The sequence below is a fragment of the Notolabrus celidotus genome, chromosome 9 (assembly GCF_009762535.1).
Source record: "Notolabrus celidotus isolate fNotCel1 chromosome 9, fNotCel1.pri, whole genome shotgun sequence".
Taxonomy (NCBI): domain Eukaryota; kingdom Metazoa; phylum Chordata; class Actinopteri; order Labriformes; family Labridae; genus Notolabrus; species Notolabrus celidotus.
In genome coordinates, this window is record NC_048280.1 from 31210307 (window position 1) to 31228105 (window position 17799).

General features: G+C 40.5%; 2 protein-coding genes across 2 annotated transcripts; both read right to left on the reverse strand.

Moving 5' to 3' along the window:
- Positions 1-1896: 1896 nt before the first annotated feature.
- On the reverse strand, positions 1897-3205 carry LOC117819554 (uncharacterized protein C22orf15). Its single transcript, XM_034692980.1, has 5 exons — positions 3181-3205; positions 2998-3084; positions 2607-2729; positions 2339-2413; positions 1897-2223 (listed from the first exon to the last, which is right to left on the reverse strand). Exons 1-5 carry the CDS (start codon positions 3203-3205, stop codon positions 2117-2119), a joined length of 417 nt encoding a protein of 138 aa, XP_034548871.1. The 3' UTR covers positions 1897-2116.
- Positions 3206-4914: 1709 nt separating this feature from the next.
- On the reverse strand, positions 4915-17677 carry adora2aa (adenosine A2a receptor a). Its single transcript, XM_034693022.1, has 3 exons — positions 17282-17677; positions 8929-9628; positions 4915-7534 (listed from the first exon to the last, which is right to left on the reverse strand). Exons 2-3 carry the CDS (start codon positions 9264-9266, stop codon positions 6553-6555), a joined length of 1320 nt encoding a protein of 439 aa, XP_034548913.1. The 5' UTR covers positions 9267-9628; positions 17282-17677; the 3' UTR covers positions 4915-6552.
- Between the last annotated feature and the right edge of the window lie 122 nt (positions 17678-17799).

Sequence of the window (17799 nt, forward strand, 5' to 3'; positions counted from 1 at the left end):
GATACTGAAATATCAATTATTTTGATACTTCAATCATTTGAGCCAATGTATATCATTAACAGGAACACAGTGGAAAGTAAATAAACCACTGAGATCTTGTCTAAATGATACACGGTTGGTTGGAACTACTAGTTCTAGTTCTTAATAATGAAACGATAATTTATTGTAATGGTTTTATTGTTTTACTTATTTTCTTTTTTTGTGTGTTTAAAATACAATTTTCACATATTTCGTATGATTGTGTCCTCTCTTTGGTTTTTCTGTTGTTGTATTAGCTCAGCTATATCGTAAATAAGGCCGCTACCTCGATATACTTACGAGTTTAAAATAAATAAATAAATAACTCAGAAATACACTACTTTTTTTAGATTTACCAGACACATTAGGTGTATTTGCATTAAGTATCGGTATCAGATCGGTATCGCCGATACCAGCCTGAATTTTACTCAGTATCGGATCGGAAAGGAAATCGGTGGTATCAAACATCATTAGTCCACATAACACAAACATAACATACAAAATATACATGATATAAAATAATGAAAATGCAACAAACATGAAACACAAAAACAAAAATAAGCCTCAATCATGAACAACAAAAAAAGCACAACAGGAAAATACAACAACTGAAAATGCTACAAACATAACAGAGAAAAACTGTGAATTCTACGTAGAAATGAAAAAGAAAAACAGATAAAGCTACAAACATAAAAATGAAATAGAAAAACAGAAAATACCACTACCAACATAACATCAAATCAAATTAAGACTAATCCTAGTTGTTCACTAAAATTCATGAATGTTAGGGTTATTATTATTAAAGTGTTCCTTTAATAATCTTTAAAATTGGCTTTACTGGGTGCTTCAATTTAACTGGTAAATTATTCCACTGTGTGATGGCTCTATACATAACACATCAGTTCTGGGTCTTAACTAAATGACCCTGAACAGCCTGCCGGGTACGTTGACTGAGTCGGTCTCTCACATACCTTATTTGTGAGTACAGACAACTCGGTTGTTTACTATAAAAGATATTCCTAATACAATTTTCAAGGTTGCATGCCAACCTCTTGTCTACTCTGAGCCATGAAAGACTGGCATGCATACTGTCTATACTCCGGCTCACACCTGATGGGCAGAGTCTTGCAGCTTTATTTTGAGTTATTTGAAGTTTAGACAGATCTTTTTTTTCTTGAACAGCCTTCATTTACTGTATTATTTACACCTCTTCATATAACAAGACATTTTCTGCAATAATAGCTCAGTGACTCTTTCCACTTTTGTTTTGAAATGCAGAATTCTACGTCATATCCTGGAAAGCTTTGGTTACATTATGTCCATAAATAAGCATGTAGCTGATAATTTCATAGTATGATCTCCAGCACACACTTAACATATTCAGACTGCACAACACACCTTTGATGTTCCTCATCTGTGTGCAGGTGAAGTGCATCATTCATGTGCTGAGTCTCATGAGTACAGGTGTCTCTCCTCACTTAATGCACCATATGTATAAGTGTGTCCAAGCGTGTACACACTCCTGCACATACACAAACTAAGTACTGATATACCACTGGTGGGCTTCATCATTTAATCTTACAACTTATTCAGAGTCATGTTTTTATTTAAGGCTATTACTTCTGTATTTTAGTGTCGATTAAACGCTTTTGATGTCAATCATCTTCATAGTTGTTCAATCTGGCCAGGATTCTATTGTTCTTATATTGTGCATGAGATTCAATTGAAATTCTGCAAAAATGCAATTACACTGGGTTTGAAAAGCAGGCAAATTTAAGGAGCTGCATATAAAATGATCAACATGAGATATGACACTTCATGTTGTATTTAAAACATTCACATGTGATCTGTCCAAAAGTCTCAACCACCTTCTAACACACAATAAGCCACAGCTCAGTTTTTAGTGAAGATTACCATACTGCATAATGCATGAGTATCTTCCTCTAATGGATATAACATTAAGGAAACAGATTGGCCTTATAGATAGAGCACACAGGTTATGCAATAATGAGTTCATACATCAGGTTAGGTGTTAGTTTCGTTACAGACGAGTGTCCACATGAATAAGACCTCTAACATGAAGCGCATTAAAACATCGTCATCTGTGGCTTTTGTTGGTCGTGAAGATGTTTTTGCTCCTCGTTCGACCTCCTCTGGTCTTCCTGTCTTGCTTGTTGTTGGGGTTTGATAGTTTCCTCAGAAGCTCTGTTAGAGAGAAGAGTTTCATTTAAATAGTGAAAAGTTAGTTTGACCAGCAGGCGGCCTCAGAGGACCGCTTCATGTCTGCTGGATGGTGAGCCCTCCTGCGAGGGTTTGTTACCTGTTAACTCAGGATGACTTTGACTGAAGTTGTTCAGAAGAGACACATACTTTGGTCCTCCAGTATCAGGATCTCCTAAAGGGAGGGAAACAAACTGCATAAAGGGCCAGTATATTTACTTTCATCAAAGTGCAAACAGGAGGTGATATAGCCTATCGCCTTCTGTTATGTACATGCTGTAATTTATGATTGACCTGTCTCCAGTCAGATGTGTGAACTTAGAATTGAACTATTCTGAATTGTTCACTAGAAAACATTTTGAACTTACTGCAAACTTGCAGCAGGACATAGTATTGTCTCTCCACCAGCACACTGCTGGCCAGAGCCATACTGTGCTGCTTCCCCTCCAGATTCATCACCCGACCACTGCTGTCCAGCAAATCCACACAGTCTGCAGGAGGAAAAACAACATCTGATGTTTTTACTCACAATCAAAACCAGGTGGAAGAGTACTTTGTCTCCCTCACAATGGCATCACTAACTTTTATTTTTCAAGATCTTAAAATCATACATACAGAAGTAACTAACGTTTATTTACAATTACTTTCACATAAGTTTGGAATATAAAGCTTTATAGGTATACATTCTTTACGATCACCAAAATACAGAAATTAAAGATTGTCAATGTCCAACTCTGGAAAAGTAATGAAGATGAATACCTTTGAAGTCCAGGCTGCACTTCTCCTTCAAACAATGGATGAAGTGTATCAGTTTACAGTTCAGATTGAACATTTCCATTCTGCTGTCTGTCAAAATAAAGATAATGTAACATCTATTCAACCCTGCAAAAAGATTTCAATCTGTGCTTATCAAAATCATAAAAAGTATTTCAAGTCATTTACCTCCAAACAAGATGGTGACAAACATGTTCAGGTTCCTACAGCGGTAAAGCTCCTCTAGTGCTGCTACTGAACTCTGGTTTAAAGCATCTGTGTGTCTACAGAGCCGGGAGAGTCGGACTTTAAGTGCAACAAAAGAGGCTGTTAAATTTGGGTTGTGGGCTACACTTTGAGACAAAGACTCAGCTTTCAGGGGGAGGATGCATGAACTGGCATGTTTAATGTGGAGTTGGTTAAACCACACACACATACACACACGGCTCCTCTGCATGGTCATCATCCTCTTTTCAAAGCTGAAGCCTTTAAATGAGAGGACAAGGGGCTTCTGTTACTTGTATCCATGGAGTCTCTACACACAGACGGACCAGCACTGGCACTTTATAGATGTTCAACAGTGATCTCAAGACTGACTAGAAAAAAGGTTTTACAAGATTTCCTGGAAAAACGGAAACAAGGAAAAGAAACAGACCGAACAAACACATGGTTCTTACAGTGTGACTTCTAGCACTCTCCACTTTTGCCAAAGAGTCATTTGTTAATAGATTCAACAGGACTGCATTTTAATCAGTGAGTTCAAACGTGCATGTGCATTTTTTGCCTTTGGTCAGAGCCAGATTAACAGTCTCCTTCTGTGTCCTATAGCTATATTAACTATAAACACAAGACTGATATTAATCAACTCATCAGACAAGTACATTTCACAGAATGACACACTTCTTTCTAAAGGGCAAAAAGGTTCAACCAAAATGAAATTTCCACACAAAGACACTGCTGTGGTTCTTTTGCAATGACTAAGAAGTTATCTCACATCATCTCTTGCAGCCTGAGAGGTTGAATCATAATAACCTTGATGTGACCGAGCTGTTGCCACACAGGACAGCAGATGAGCACAAGGACTCAGGAGGTCTCTGTGGAGAATCTCTGAAAAAGCACCAGAGACCCTGAGGGAAGCTTTAAAAAGAAGTGATCCTGTGCCCTGTAACCTGAACTCACAGGGGAATTAAGATAAAAGCTGGGAAAATAAAGAACTCCAAAGATAGTCCAAAGATGCTTAACTAACATTTCCCAGAATGAGCAAACTAGAGTTCTGACTCTGTCCCGGAAGTTTCTTGATCTGAAGAACATGAACCTGGACAAAGCATGGGCAGCTGTTCTTTGCAGAAGATCGTGTATTATTCTTTACTGAATAATAGCCAGACACCTCTGTGACCACTGCTGAATATAAACACAGTAAAGGTTTAAAAATGTGGGAAGAGTTCATTTAAAAACAGAACTTAAAAAAAGGCAAAATCTGCAACTTCTTATTCAGTTCCCAAATTGAAAAAGCAGAATTTCTAAAATTTCATCATTCACAATCCTAATTTTAATCATCCAAAAACCTATCTCAGAAGTTCACATTCTCATGAGTATGACTTAAATAACACAAGATTACACTCAGCAAAGAATGACCAAATTTGGAGAGTTTCATTTTAAGAGGGGAATGAAGCACAAATATATCAAAAGGTGTTTAGTTTTATTTTGAAAATCTCGATAAATGTAAGGATGATTTGTAGGCAAGAGAAAGACAAACATGACTAAGTCTTATAACTTCTTTGTAAAGCTGACTGTTGACGGTGGATCTACAAACCCAATTGCAAAAAAAGTTGAACAACTTTAGAAAATGTTTTAAAAATAGATTTAGATGGTTTAACCCTTTAACCCTATAATGACTTAAAAAAAAGGTGCAAAGACAACATATGAAATGGTGAAACTAATAATTTTAATGTTTTAGTAAATATATGCACATCTTAAACTTAGTCCCAGCAACACATTTTAAAACAGTTGGAAGAAGTTCACCGTTCTGTGAAAGACTGCGTGAGCAAATAGTTCAACAGTTTCAGAATAATGTTCCTGAGAGTCCTGAGGGATCTTATCATCAACAGTACATAATACCTGAGAGGATCTGGAGACATTTCTGTACAAAAGGGACAAGGCTTATAACCGATACTGGATGGCCATGATCTTAAGGCCCTGGCAGCACTGCATTACAAACAGACATGACTCTGAAGTGGAAATCACTGCATGGGCTCAAAATCACTTCTAATTACCATTGTTTGTGAACATGGTGAGTCGATGCATCAACAAATGCAGGTTATAACTGTACCATGGAAAGAGGACACCACATATAAACATGATCCAGAGATGCCAGTGAATTGTTTCTGTCTGAGCCCATTTAAAATGGACTGAGGGGAAGTGGAAGACTGTCCACGAATCAGAATCTGACATTCTTTTTGGAAATCATGGACCCTGCATCCTTCGTTCTAGTGGGACCACCCGGCTTATTGTTAGCGCACAGGTAAAAGGAGCAACATATGCTGCCACCCAGACAATGACTTTCTCAGGAAGATCTTATGTGTGTGGCCAAACCACATTCTGCACGTTTTACAATGGGCTGACTCTGTAGTAGAAGAGTCCAGGTGCTGCACTGGCCTGCCCGCAGTCCTGACCTGTCATCCATTGAACATATTCAGCACGTCATGAAACAACATTTCAACTCCAGAAACTGAACTCCTCAGTTCCCAAACATTTACAGTGCTGCTAAAAGACAAAGAGGTGCTGCCCCTATTTTACATGAAAGAACATTTTCAGTTTCAGCTTTTGGTCTGTTGGCTTTTCTGTATTTCCAATTGAATAAAGAGTTTGATTTGCAACGATCAAATTCTGGTTTTAATAACATTTTACACAGCGTCCAAACTTTTTGGAATTGGGGTTTACAAATAGAGTAAATGATTGTGTAATAAAGCTTAAAAACAAACTTCTACCCATGATCCATCATAGCGGTAAAAAGTGAAATCCAGGGGAGTGCATTTCCGATTCTTTAGAAAGTTTGTCTCGGACGCTTCCAATACACAGATACATTTACACGTTAATTTATTTTAACCTGCAGTTAAACTAAAACATTTGTCCATTCTTGAGGTTTCAAGCAGCTAGATGTCAGGGCTGTCTGTTCATAGTGGTTAAGCTTTGGTGGATCAAACATCTCACTAATCAAAATGAATTTAATTGACCTCTTTCAACTAAAAAGAGGAGAAACCATTCAGGGTTCTTGTTGACTGCAATTAATGCAGAGTCATGTTTGATGGTCTATCAGATCCTCTTTGGCCCACCAGCAGTGAAATAAGACTTAAAGAATACATTTAAATTAAGACTTAAATAAGTCACGACAGTCAGTTCCTTGTGTTGAAAACATTCAGTGATGTGTTCATTGTCTGTTTACAGTGTTTTCATTTGTCTTGCAGATCAGGAATGTCCCCAATCCTCTGATTCCTTCTAAAGAGCTGACTCTGACAGTTTATTGAAGACTGATATGAGTGAATCACTCTTCCGTCACGTGTGTCAGGACGCCTTCGCCAGCTCACTGAAGCAACTCCGATTGTTTAACAGCGATGTGACCTGGACTGAGCCGAGGTTCTCTTTGTCTTTATCCTCCACGACTTCAGGTTCAGCAAAGTCATGCTGCTGCTCTGCGTACTCTAGCTGATGATCTAAGGGGATCTGAGACTGTCTGAGTGCCTGCAGTGGACAGTGAGAAATAACCACTGACAGAGGGGGGTGGGATACTGCCACTAGACCGCCCCCTACAGGTGAAATGTGAGCAGGGCAGCTTTCACTGCTGTTACTGCTGTGGTCAGTGAAAAGGTCGATGCTGAGGCTGTTTGCCTTGAGTCTGATGGAGTCAGTGATGCTGTTGTGAGCGGAGCTGGGCAGTCTGCTAATACTCTCAAAGCGCTCGTGCCGGCCCAGGATATTGCGAAAGATAATCCTTCGGAAGGTTTGTCTGAACTCCCGGATGCGGTAGGCGTAGATGAAGGGGTTGATCACAGAGTTGGTGTGGGAGAGAATAATGGCCACATACATGATCCAGGCTGGAGGACGGTCACACTGCGGACAGAAGAGGGTGAAGCAGTTGATGATGTGAAGAGGCAGCCAGCAGACCGCAAACAGCCCGACAATGATGGCCAGAGACTTCGCAGCCTGGACCTCTTTATGCAGCGTGGAGCGCGACTTCTCTCCATGAAGCGCTTTCACCTCCATCAGCTTGAGCTGGTGGCGGGCCGCCATGAAGATACACAGGTAGATGGCGAGCATCAGCAGCAGGGGAATCAGTACAAAGGCAAAGAAGTTGAAGTACACCATGTAGTCCATGACCACCACCTTCTCAAACAGGCACCTCATCAGGTCTGGGGGACAGGCTGTGTTGTTACTCTGGAGCCGGTTGTTCCAGCCCATCATGGGGGTCAGACCAATGATGATGGATAAAACCCAGCAGATGGCGATGATGCCTTGAGCCCGCTCACCTGTCACCAAGCTGTTGTACCTGAGAAGGTAGACATCATGCATCAAAGTTAAACATCAGCCTTTTTAAAATTCAATCTCAAGTTACATACAGATCCTATACATGAGATCTGAATACTGAGTGTTTAATCCTCCTCTGTAAACAGAATATGACGTTTCCTTGACTAATGATTTGCTCAGCTGATGGCTCTCTAGAAGTACTTCTCATCCCGGAACTAAAAGAGCAAAGATAAAAAAAACAAAGTCTTTCAGGGTTCCTCAAAGGAAGTGTCTATTTTAAGTACGCCTGTAGCACAGTGTGGGAGAGCAGCTGACATATTTGGCTTGTTTCTATCACATTCTTGAGATGTTAAAGAGCAAAGGTTAATGTTGCAAAAACAACACAGAGAAATCTCACGTACCGCTTGCATGAGGAGGAGGAGAGGAGGTTGATTTATAAAAGTTCTGAATCCCAAAAACAGCCAAATTGATCTCCATACAGCTCAGAGGTTCAGTGTTAACATGATGATGTCATGAAGTGAGCTACAGCATCACTGCTGATCAGCCTTTCATCAAGTCAGGATCAATGTCAATGTCTGCTTAGCTCATTGAATGCTTAATCTGAAGTGACATGCCATATCAACAGTGTGACGGTCGCTGTGTTTCTACAGTAAAGCCATAAAGTAAGATTGCACAGGGGTTATGAGGGGTTCACATCGTCTGTGTAAGCAATTAGAGCAAGATTTGTTTGAATGCTCCAGGGGGACGCGGCCTCGTGGGAGACGCCATTTCTGGACACAACCTTTCAGCCAAGATTTCATGGTTCAAATGTCACGTCTTTACTGACAGACTGGAATAAAATATGAATTTTAAAGGAGACCACCGCTGGAAAGAAAGAAAGAAAGAAAAAGACAGAAAAGAAAGAAAGAAAGAAAGAAAGAAAGAAAGAAAGAAAGAAAGAAAGAAAGAGACTACAAAAAACAGTTTTCTCCAAGATAACAGTGATTGTTTCAGGATCAAAATTTTTCTTATACTCAACTTTTGGTAGGAACCCTATCATCATTGTGAAAAGCCTAACCTTAAAAACATGTATTCGGGGCACTGGTGTCCTAGCGGTCTAAGTATCCCACGTATATAGGCTATAGTCCTCGTTGCAGAGGTTGTCAGTTCGACTCCCGGCCGGTCGACCTTTTCCTGCATGTCTTCCCCGCTCTCTACTCCCCACATTTCCTGTCTCTCTTCAGCTGTCCTATCAGATAAAGTTAAAAAAACCCAATTAAATAAAAAATAAAAAATAAACATGTATTCAAAGTTTATAAATGAACTTAAAATAATTGATTAATCATATATCTACAGCTGACAAAGCCCTGACTCCACAAACCATCACAGTAACTCCTAATAATTCCACATGTTAATGAAAACCTGTAGGTTACTGACCTGAGCGGTAGCTTGATTGCGATATAGCGGTCTATAGCGATGGCCAGCAGGCTGAAGATGGAGCTCTGGGTGAGGACCAGCACGAAGCAGGCCAGGAACAGGCATCCATAGAAGTTGCAGCAGAAGCCAATGCTGATGACGATGGAGAAGGGAATTGCCAGGACGCCCACAGCGATGTCTGCCACAGCCAGTGACACCACAAAGAAGTTGGTGATGCTCTGCAGGTTGCTGTTGAGGCACACGGCCCAGCAGACCAGCACATTGCCCAGCACTGAGAACACAGCGATCAGCACCTCTAGGATGATGTAGAAAATGGAGGCAGCAGAGGTGTCTGTCATGGTGAGACAAACGCAAAGGTCACTGATGAAGAGGGAGGAAACCTCGCCTCAACAACCATAGCTGCAGCCTGGCACCCGCTGAGCTCAACCTCCTGACCTCCTATCAGGAGCATCCACCAGACTTCCCAACAGCTGTGGCAACTTCTTCACACCTGACAGCTGGAGAGAGATTTATTCAACTTCAGATGGAGCTGTCATTGATGCTCGTCCACGCACAGAACACAGTCGCCGTCATTTCACTTCACTTCAAGCTCCTCCGCCGAACTCTCCCTTCAGGTCCTTCCCCTCAGCTGCTTTTTCCCATGAATGTCTTGAGGGGCTGAGAAGCTGCCAACGACGCACATCACCAGAACATTATGTGGCTGCAGATGAAGATGAGCAGAAGTGAAAAAGAGGAAACGTTTTAATAAGGGAAGTTACTTTCAACACTGCTATTTACAACACTCAAGAATAAAAAGCCACAAATGTTGCAACATTTTGTGAAAAAAGAATATGCTGTGGTTGTCTTTAAAGGAAATGATTGATATACGAGTATATCAACCTCTCTTCTGCTAGGTTGAAGTCAAATTTAGTCAAATCAAATATAATTAACTAACTTTAGTTTCAAACCAGTACGTTTTAAGACGTGTCAACACTGTTTTAGTGTGAACACATAACTGCTGTTCCACTGGTTATATTAAAAGATGTCTAATGATTCAGTCAGCAGTAATGTGGTTGGAGTTTGATGTGCTTGCTGCTGACCTCTATAAACACCCCTCTTGACCCTGCAGAGGAGCGGTGGGAGAGTAGTTTGTGTAGACTTCATCAGTGTCAAACACACACGTAGCAGAGCTCCCAGAGGTTCTGCTGCGACAGAAAATTAATTCAAGCAAACACTGAAGAAGGGAGTATCCAGAGCAAAGACTGACTCTGTGGTGAGAATACTGCTGTCATTTCTATGACGAAAACCTGAGTGTGTGACATCAAACCACCGAAAGTCATAATTTATCTTTAAAACTAAGATTATTCAGTTTGAAAGGAGTTGGTTGTGGCAAATTAAAAAGAAATAAAACTAAGAGCGCTGTTAGCTTTGCAGTTTAAGAGTGCGCCACATATACAGAGGCTACAGTCATTCTGTCACCTCTCCTCTTTAACTTGTACATGGACAATCTTTCTGAACAGCTAAAAGCTTGTAATAGTGGGTGTATGGTGGGGAATAGACTTGTTAATTATCTGATGTATGCTGATGACTTAGTCATCCTGTCCCCTTACAGTGCCGTCTTACTGCAACTGCTCAGAATATCCTTGAAGCATGACATCAAGTTCAACAGCAAAAGAGTGTTATAATGATTGTTAAAGCCAAGGATGATCAGAGGCAAAACTTTCCTTCTTTCTGTATCTCTGATCAAGTGCTAAGTGTAGTGGACATATCTGGGGCACATTATCAGAAATGACTTGTGTGGTGATCTGCAGCGACAGTGCTGTAAACTGTATGCACAGGCTAATATGCTGGCACGTAAATTTCCAATGTGCACAGATAATGTTAAAACAGAACTTTTTAGAGCTTACTGTACTCCCCTTTGTACTGCCCATTTGTGGTGCAGTTACGATAGAGCTAACATGAAAAAGCTTCAGATAGCATTTAATGATGCATATAGAATCGTTCTTAAACTACCAAGATGGGCCAGTGCAAGTTTTTTGTTCGTATCAAACAATGTCCCTACATTTCATGCTGTGCGAAGAAATTTGATATATAAATTTATGCGTTGCTTAGCTGATTCAGAAAATGAAACTTTTAGGGCGCTCACTCAGCCCACATTGAGTGATACAAGGTATTTTTCTTGTTTTTGGAAACACTGGAACAAATGCCTTTTTATGTTTTGATCAAAATGAATGTGTGAACTGTAGTTATGTGTTCTTATTTCTTGCTGGGCATGTATTTGACTTATTTCTAGTCCTTTATGTTCTTTTTGTGCTGATATGGACCTATGGGTCTGAAATAAAGTATATTATCATCATTAGCCTCAACCATTTACTGCATGTCTTCCCACTCTCTCTACTCCAAACATCTCCCTGTCTCTCTACAGCTGTCCTGTCAAATAAAGGCAAACATATATCTTTAAAAAGAAATCAAACTCAACTCTACTCAACCCCAGAGTTAATCATTGCATCTTTCAGCTCACTCTTCAGTTCCTCCTGCACAAGCGTCACTATTCTGTCACTCTCACATCTCTCATCAGGTAATGAGATGACATCAATGATTGCAACTTCCTGCGAAAAGGCCCTTTAACATTTAACAAGAGATATATTTCTGTAGATAGGCATAAAAGCTCCGTATTGGTTGATTCAGTGGCTACAGCAGATCATGTGACTAATCAAAGGCTACAAAAACTCCCTTCCTCTCAGCCTAATCTGCATTTTACTACAAAACTTGTGCTGTGCCTTAACCATTTCCCTCTCTCAGGTAACTTTAGTTATACATAAGTGATACACTAGTGAGAATTTAGCAGCTAAAGGCCTGACATTTCCCTCTGGAGGTAGTGGAGAGCAAAGCTAAGCTAAAGAGTTGACTTAAAAAACTGAAACTGTGAAAAACATGCCTGACTGTGTGAAGGACCCACAGTTTGTTAGAGACAGAGCTGTATAAACACACTCCATTACATTTAGCACGTTTTCTAAGAGATGAAGATGCACCATTGATGGCTTTATAGTGTTTTGTTGCTGCTATCATGAGGCCAAAAACATTGAATGAAGGTTTAATATTGTCACATTTCTTTCAACTTGAACTTTATCTTAAGTGTTAGACACACTTTCCTGACAAAAGTAAGACCTAAATGAGCTTGGTGAATATTAAATGATTACACAATGTATTAAAAGAGGCAGTATTATGGATCTGAACCTGTCTCCACAGCAAAAACCGCGACCCCTCTTCCGAGAAGTCGTTCATAAAGTTTTGGAATGTGTGTTACTAAAAGGCATTTTTGAGTCAGAGCACATCCACCTATAATAACAGATGAGAAAGACTCAATCTGCTTTCTTAACATTCCCAGAAGTGTTTAGTGGTGTTGGATGAAGCATCTGTGCAGTCCAGTCAATTCCTCCACACCAAACTTGTCCAACCATGTCTTCATGGGCCTTACTGTGAGCAGGGATACATTTATATACCTCAATAGTAAAGGCTCCTTCTCCAAACTGTGACCTCCAGGTTAGAAGTGTCTGATTGGCCAAGTCTTCATAGCATAAATGATTTAATCTTTTTTAGTCCCATTGAGATACAAAGTCACTTTTACAAGGGAGTCCTGGCCAAGACAGCAGCATAACAAGTTTCACAGTTAGAACAACACAAAACGTATAGTAATAAGTAACTAATACATCAATTTATAAATTAGCAATGTTAAGGTGTAAAACATGTGCACAAGCTGATCAGATGATCCTGTATCCTAGTTTTAAAATCCTCCAATCCAATAAAACAACCCAATTCTAGGTGACCTTGAAGCTCAGACCAAGGTGAGGGAGCAACAACACTAAAAGCACTTTTACCAAAGACAGAGCGAGTCCATGGGATGACAAAAAATAATTTGTCCATGGGACCGAAGATGTCAGCCACTGAGGACTTTAGGAGTCAATAAAGAGCATAAATAAGACGGCAGCCCCTGTAGTATGGCCTTACAGAGAAAGCTCAATTCTTCTGTTGTGTAAGGAAGACAAGCCTACCTTTTCATACAAGAAACAGTGATGTGTGCGGAATCCTAAACCATAAAAAAACCGCAGCATGGTACACCAAGTCCAACATTTTCCAAGAGGTTGAGGAAGCATGCAGATAAAGAGCATCACCATAGACAATTACAGATACAAAGGTTGCTAGAATGAGCTTTTTTTTGAGCAGCAAAAGAAATACAGTGTCTGTTTCTGTAAAAGAAACCCAACTTCACCCTCAGTTTTTTTGGTTAAACTCCCAATATGACGATTAAAAGAAAGATTTTCATCTGAGAGAAACCCCAAGTATTTGTATGTACTTAAATGGACAGGACAGCTGAAGAGAGACAGGAAATGTGGGTAGCAGAGAGAGGGGGAGGGCATGCAGTAAATGGTCGAGGCTGAAATTGAACCTGCGACCTCGGCAACAAGGGCCAAGGCCTCTGGAGCGTGTGCTTGGACCGCTAGGCCAATGGCGCCCCAAAACCCAAGTATTTAAATGTTGGGATACATTCCATTTCCTCATTTGTAGAAGTGAAAATCTGAGTCATCTTAAATGAGATACAAATACAAATGAAACACTCCTCTAGCAAACCCTGATATGTTCAGCTTCAGATATCTGCTGGTCCACATGTTGAAGGTTGCAGAGTGAGTGCAGGATGTTTTTGTGTGTGACAGTGTGTGAACGTGTGTGAACGTGCACTGATCAGACACTGATACGGAGACCAGTAGGAGCCTTGTCATTAGCATTTGAATGTATGTGAAAGCTGACTTTCTATGAATAGTATAAGTTGCTATATGAGTGAAGTCAAGTCATTTTGGTGTACAAGATGTCCGTAAAACAGAGAGGGAAAGAGAGAACAAACCTTCTCCTTTATGTTTAAAATGATGTATAAGACAACAGGATGAACTATAGCTTCAAGTGTTGATAAAAAGATGTCTTTCTGTTCACTTCAGGGGACTTTTAATCATAATTCCTGGAAATCAGATTAAAGTGGAATCAAGTCTTCCCTGAATCAGTGAATTACGCCATAGTTGTGTCGTCTTGTATCTTTGAGCCTCACACTGTAAAACGCCCAACAAACACTAATCTGTTTTCATGGTGTGATCCCTCCAAAGGGATGTTTTCTGAGGTTACTCTGAGTTTTCAAAGATAGCAGCTGTGCTGGAACACCAGGGTCTTTGCTCTGGGAGTCAGGGTTTTCCCCTCTGGGTTGGATGAGACCTTTGCATTAATACCAAAGACTTGTTGCTCCAAGATTGATCCTTATCAGACGGTCTTTAAAGTCTAATCTATTTGACTCACAAATAAAGTTATTGTTGGTCTCCTTCCGCTGAGCTCAGGGTGTTTATTTGTCTTGGTATCAGAGACGTTTGGTGTTGCGTTGCAGTGGATTATAATGTTTTATGCAGCCGTGGTGGGTCCAAAACCAAAATCCCCAAAGACGGGAAAAGGAAATAATGAATCTATGAGAACTATGACAGGAATTATTCCAAGCTAGAAAAGCATTTTACAATAACAAGCTGTTCTGAGACAGAATTATGAAACACATCCGAGAAACTACAAAACTTTACAGTAAAATCTGACAAGGTATTTGACATGTAAGGAATTTTGCTCTTTATTTAAAAGACATGTATTGTTCGGATTATTATGTTGTCCGTTTGCTGATTGATTAATAGAATTAAATGATTACAAGACTATTACTTAATCCTTTCATCGCACTACATCTTTCATGCACAGGAAGCGCAGGTTGAACAAACATCAAACCTATCAGCTTCCCGATAACAGACACTATCACTGCAGAGCGGCATGGACACTAAAAACGCTCCTTCACAAACACACTCGAAGTCCCTGAACATTATAATTTATGGGCTCCCAGTGAACACCTGTTTCTGGTGTATTAAGCACACAACAGGTGATACAGCAGGACCTACCAATAATTTGATACCACATGGTACTCTACCTGACCATATTCCAAAGAAGAATTACAATGAATAGACCATTATGATCCAGATCAAACATGGGGCCACAGAAGTCCAGCACAGTCTTTAGGAATCAGCCTAAACCACGTTTCCCCAGGTGGAGGGATAAAGATTGGCATGCATGCACCTGGTTTTATGACAAGGCTGTGTTGTCAACTTGGCATCTGTCTGAGCCAGCAGGGTCTAAAAAGTCAGAGAAACTTATTCACATGAATGCAGCAGGAAAATATTGCATCATCACTGGAGCTTTATAACTTTATTTTTAGTCTGAGGAGCATTTCAGTTATTTGGAGATGTTTCAGCAGGAGCTCAACATCATATGCTGCTGCAATACTGTTAACCAGGTCCAGCAAAACAACCCACATCACCCCCATCCTATTCTCTTTACATTGGTTGATAATATAATCCGTAATACAGTTTAAGATCCTCATATTAACATATAAAGCAATCCATCATCAAGCATCCTGATATATCTCCGACCTTCTCCACCCTTACATCCACAGTCAGAACCATCTGGAGCTGAACCCGCTCAAGATGGTAGAGATGACAGTGGACTTCAGGAGAAGCCCCCCCCCCCACTCCCCCCCTCACCATCCTGAACAGCACTGTGTCTACTGTGGACTCTTTCAGGTTCCTGGGATCCACTATTTCCCGGGACCTGAGGTGGACCTCCCACATAGACACAATCAGAAAAAAGGCCCAGCAGAGGATGTACTTCCTGCGTCAGCTCAGGAAGTTCAACCTGCCCCAGGAGCTGCTGATAATGTTCTACACCTCCATCATCCAGTCTGTTCTGTGTACCTCCATCACTGTCTGGTTTGGCTCTGCAACTAGACAAACACAGACTGCAACGGACTATAAGGACTGGAGAAAAAATCATCGGTGTCGGCCTGCCCCCCATCCAGGACTTGTACCGGTCCCGGGCCAGGAAACGGGCAGGTAGCATCACCGCTGACCCCTCACACCCTGGACACAAATTCTTCAAACTCCTCCCCTCCGGCAGGCGCTACAGATCACTGTGCGCCAAAACAACCCGCCATAAGAACAGTTTCTTCCCCCAGGCTGTCACTCTGATGAACACTAAACCATAACAGTGTCATACCTGTCAGATAAATACTCTCTGTAAATATACATGTAGATACACAATGCAACAATTCTCAAGCAGAATTCCATATTTCTATTTTTTGTATTATTTAACTTCTATTTTTATAATGTAAAAACTACCTCTGCTACTCACCACTGCACTTTATCATATTATTTTAGCCTGTACATATTAGTCATGCCTATTTGTTGTTTCTTTGTATTTATAGCTAAGGTTATTGTTATTATATTTTATTTTATTTTTTATTGTAGTTCTTATTCCTATTCTTATTCTTATGCCTTGTACAAAGAGAGCACAGTTTACTAAAGTCAAATTCCTTGTGTGTTCAAGCATACTTGGCGAATAAAGCTGATTCTGATTCTGATTCTGATTCTGAGTAGACACCTCAGATCCTCAGACCAGGGTCTGCTTGCTGTGCCTCTGTCAGGCTTGAAACTAAAGGTGAGTGTGCCTTTGAGCTTATGGCTCCAACTCTGAGGAACAATCTTCTGCCCCAATTGCACTGTGCTGTCTTTTAAAAAGCATCTTAAGACTCAGATGTTTGCTATGGCTTTTGACCATCTTATGTAATTTCTTATTATTTTGTCTGCTTGCATTATTGTCTTATTTATTGCAAATTGTATCGTCTTGTTGATATTGAAACTCTGTGAAGCACTTTGTGACCATGCTTTGTGAAAGATGCTATACTAAATTAAGTTTACTTACTTACTTACAAATCTGCCCTCAACCATTCAAACCCCGTGACCCCATGATCTGACCATGTGTGCTCAACACTGACATCACCTGTTCCACATGTTGAGTACCAGGACTCACAGGTTTTTTTTTATCTCCACTTGAATTAAGGAAACTCAGTGTTAGTTGTTTACCCATTGATTGACACTGACCCTTCAATGAAAAGGAAAAATGACATCCAACTACTAAACAGACAGATGTGTAGTCAGTCAGTGTTTGGAGCACCAAGGTACCTGCAGGAAACCACATGTTGGATCAATGTCTTTCGGGTTTGTTCTCATAGATAGATGAAGAAATCAATCAGAGTGCGCAACACTTAATACTGATCATCATCATCCGCGTTCCTCTCATATTTCACACGTGCAGTCAGACGCCTCTGGTGCCTCTTATACATGCGCGTAACAGTATTTTGTCACCATTCACAAAGTACATACTGTATTGTTCTATGAATGCAAACATGAACAGTACACTTTGTGATGATCTAATTCTGCCTTAAACTTTATCTGAGAGTAAAGTGACTCACCTCTGTGCTTCATCTCCATCGGTCAGTGCAGATTTCCAACAAACATGATGAATACAGTCTGATAACACTTCGGGGAATGATTTCATAAGAAACACATCTTCATATCTTTTTTAACTCCTTCGATTCTGATTCAACATCCAACCCAAGTTCTTCACTTTGTCTTGTGTTCAAGTCCAGGGATCAACCGCACACTGAAACTTTGTCCATTTCCTTCTGCAGCATTTTGAGAAGTCACTTCTTCTTCAGAGAACGATCTCCGACAGATGCGACGCTCGTTTCCTTCCTCCTTCACATACACACACACACGCACGCACACACACACACACACGAACCCACACACATGCCCCTCATAAGCCACATTGAGACTGATTGTGCCTGTTTCCTTTGCAGAGGCGGGTCAGTCTACACCCTGGTGACTCCACGTGACTCCACAGCTAACATACCACATTTAATGTATCAATGTTGACACCTGAGGCCTGTCAGTTAGGTTAATCCAGTTTATCTAGACGCATCCTCAC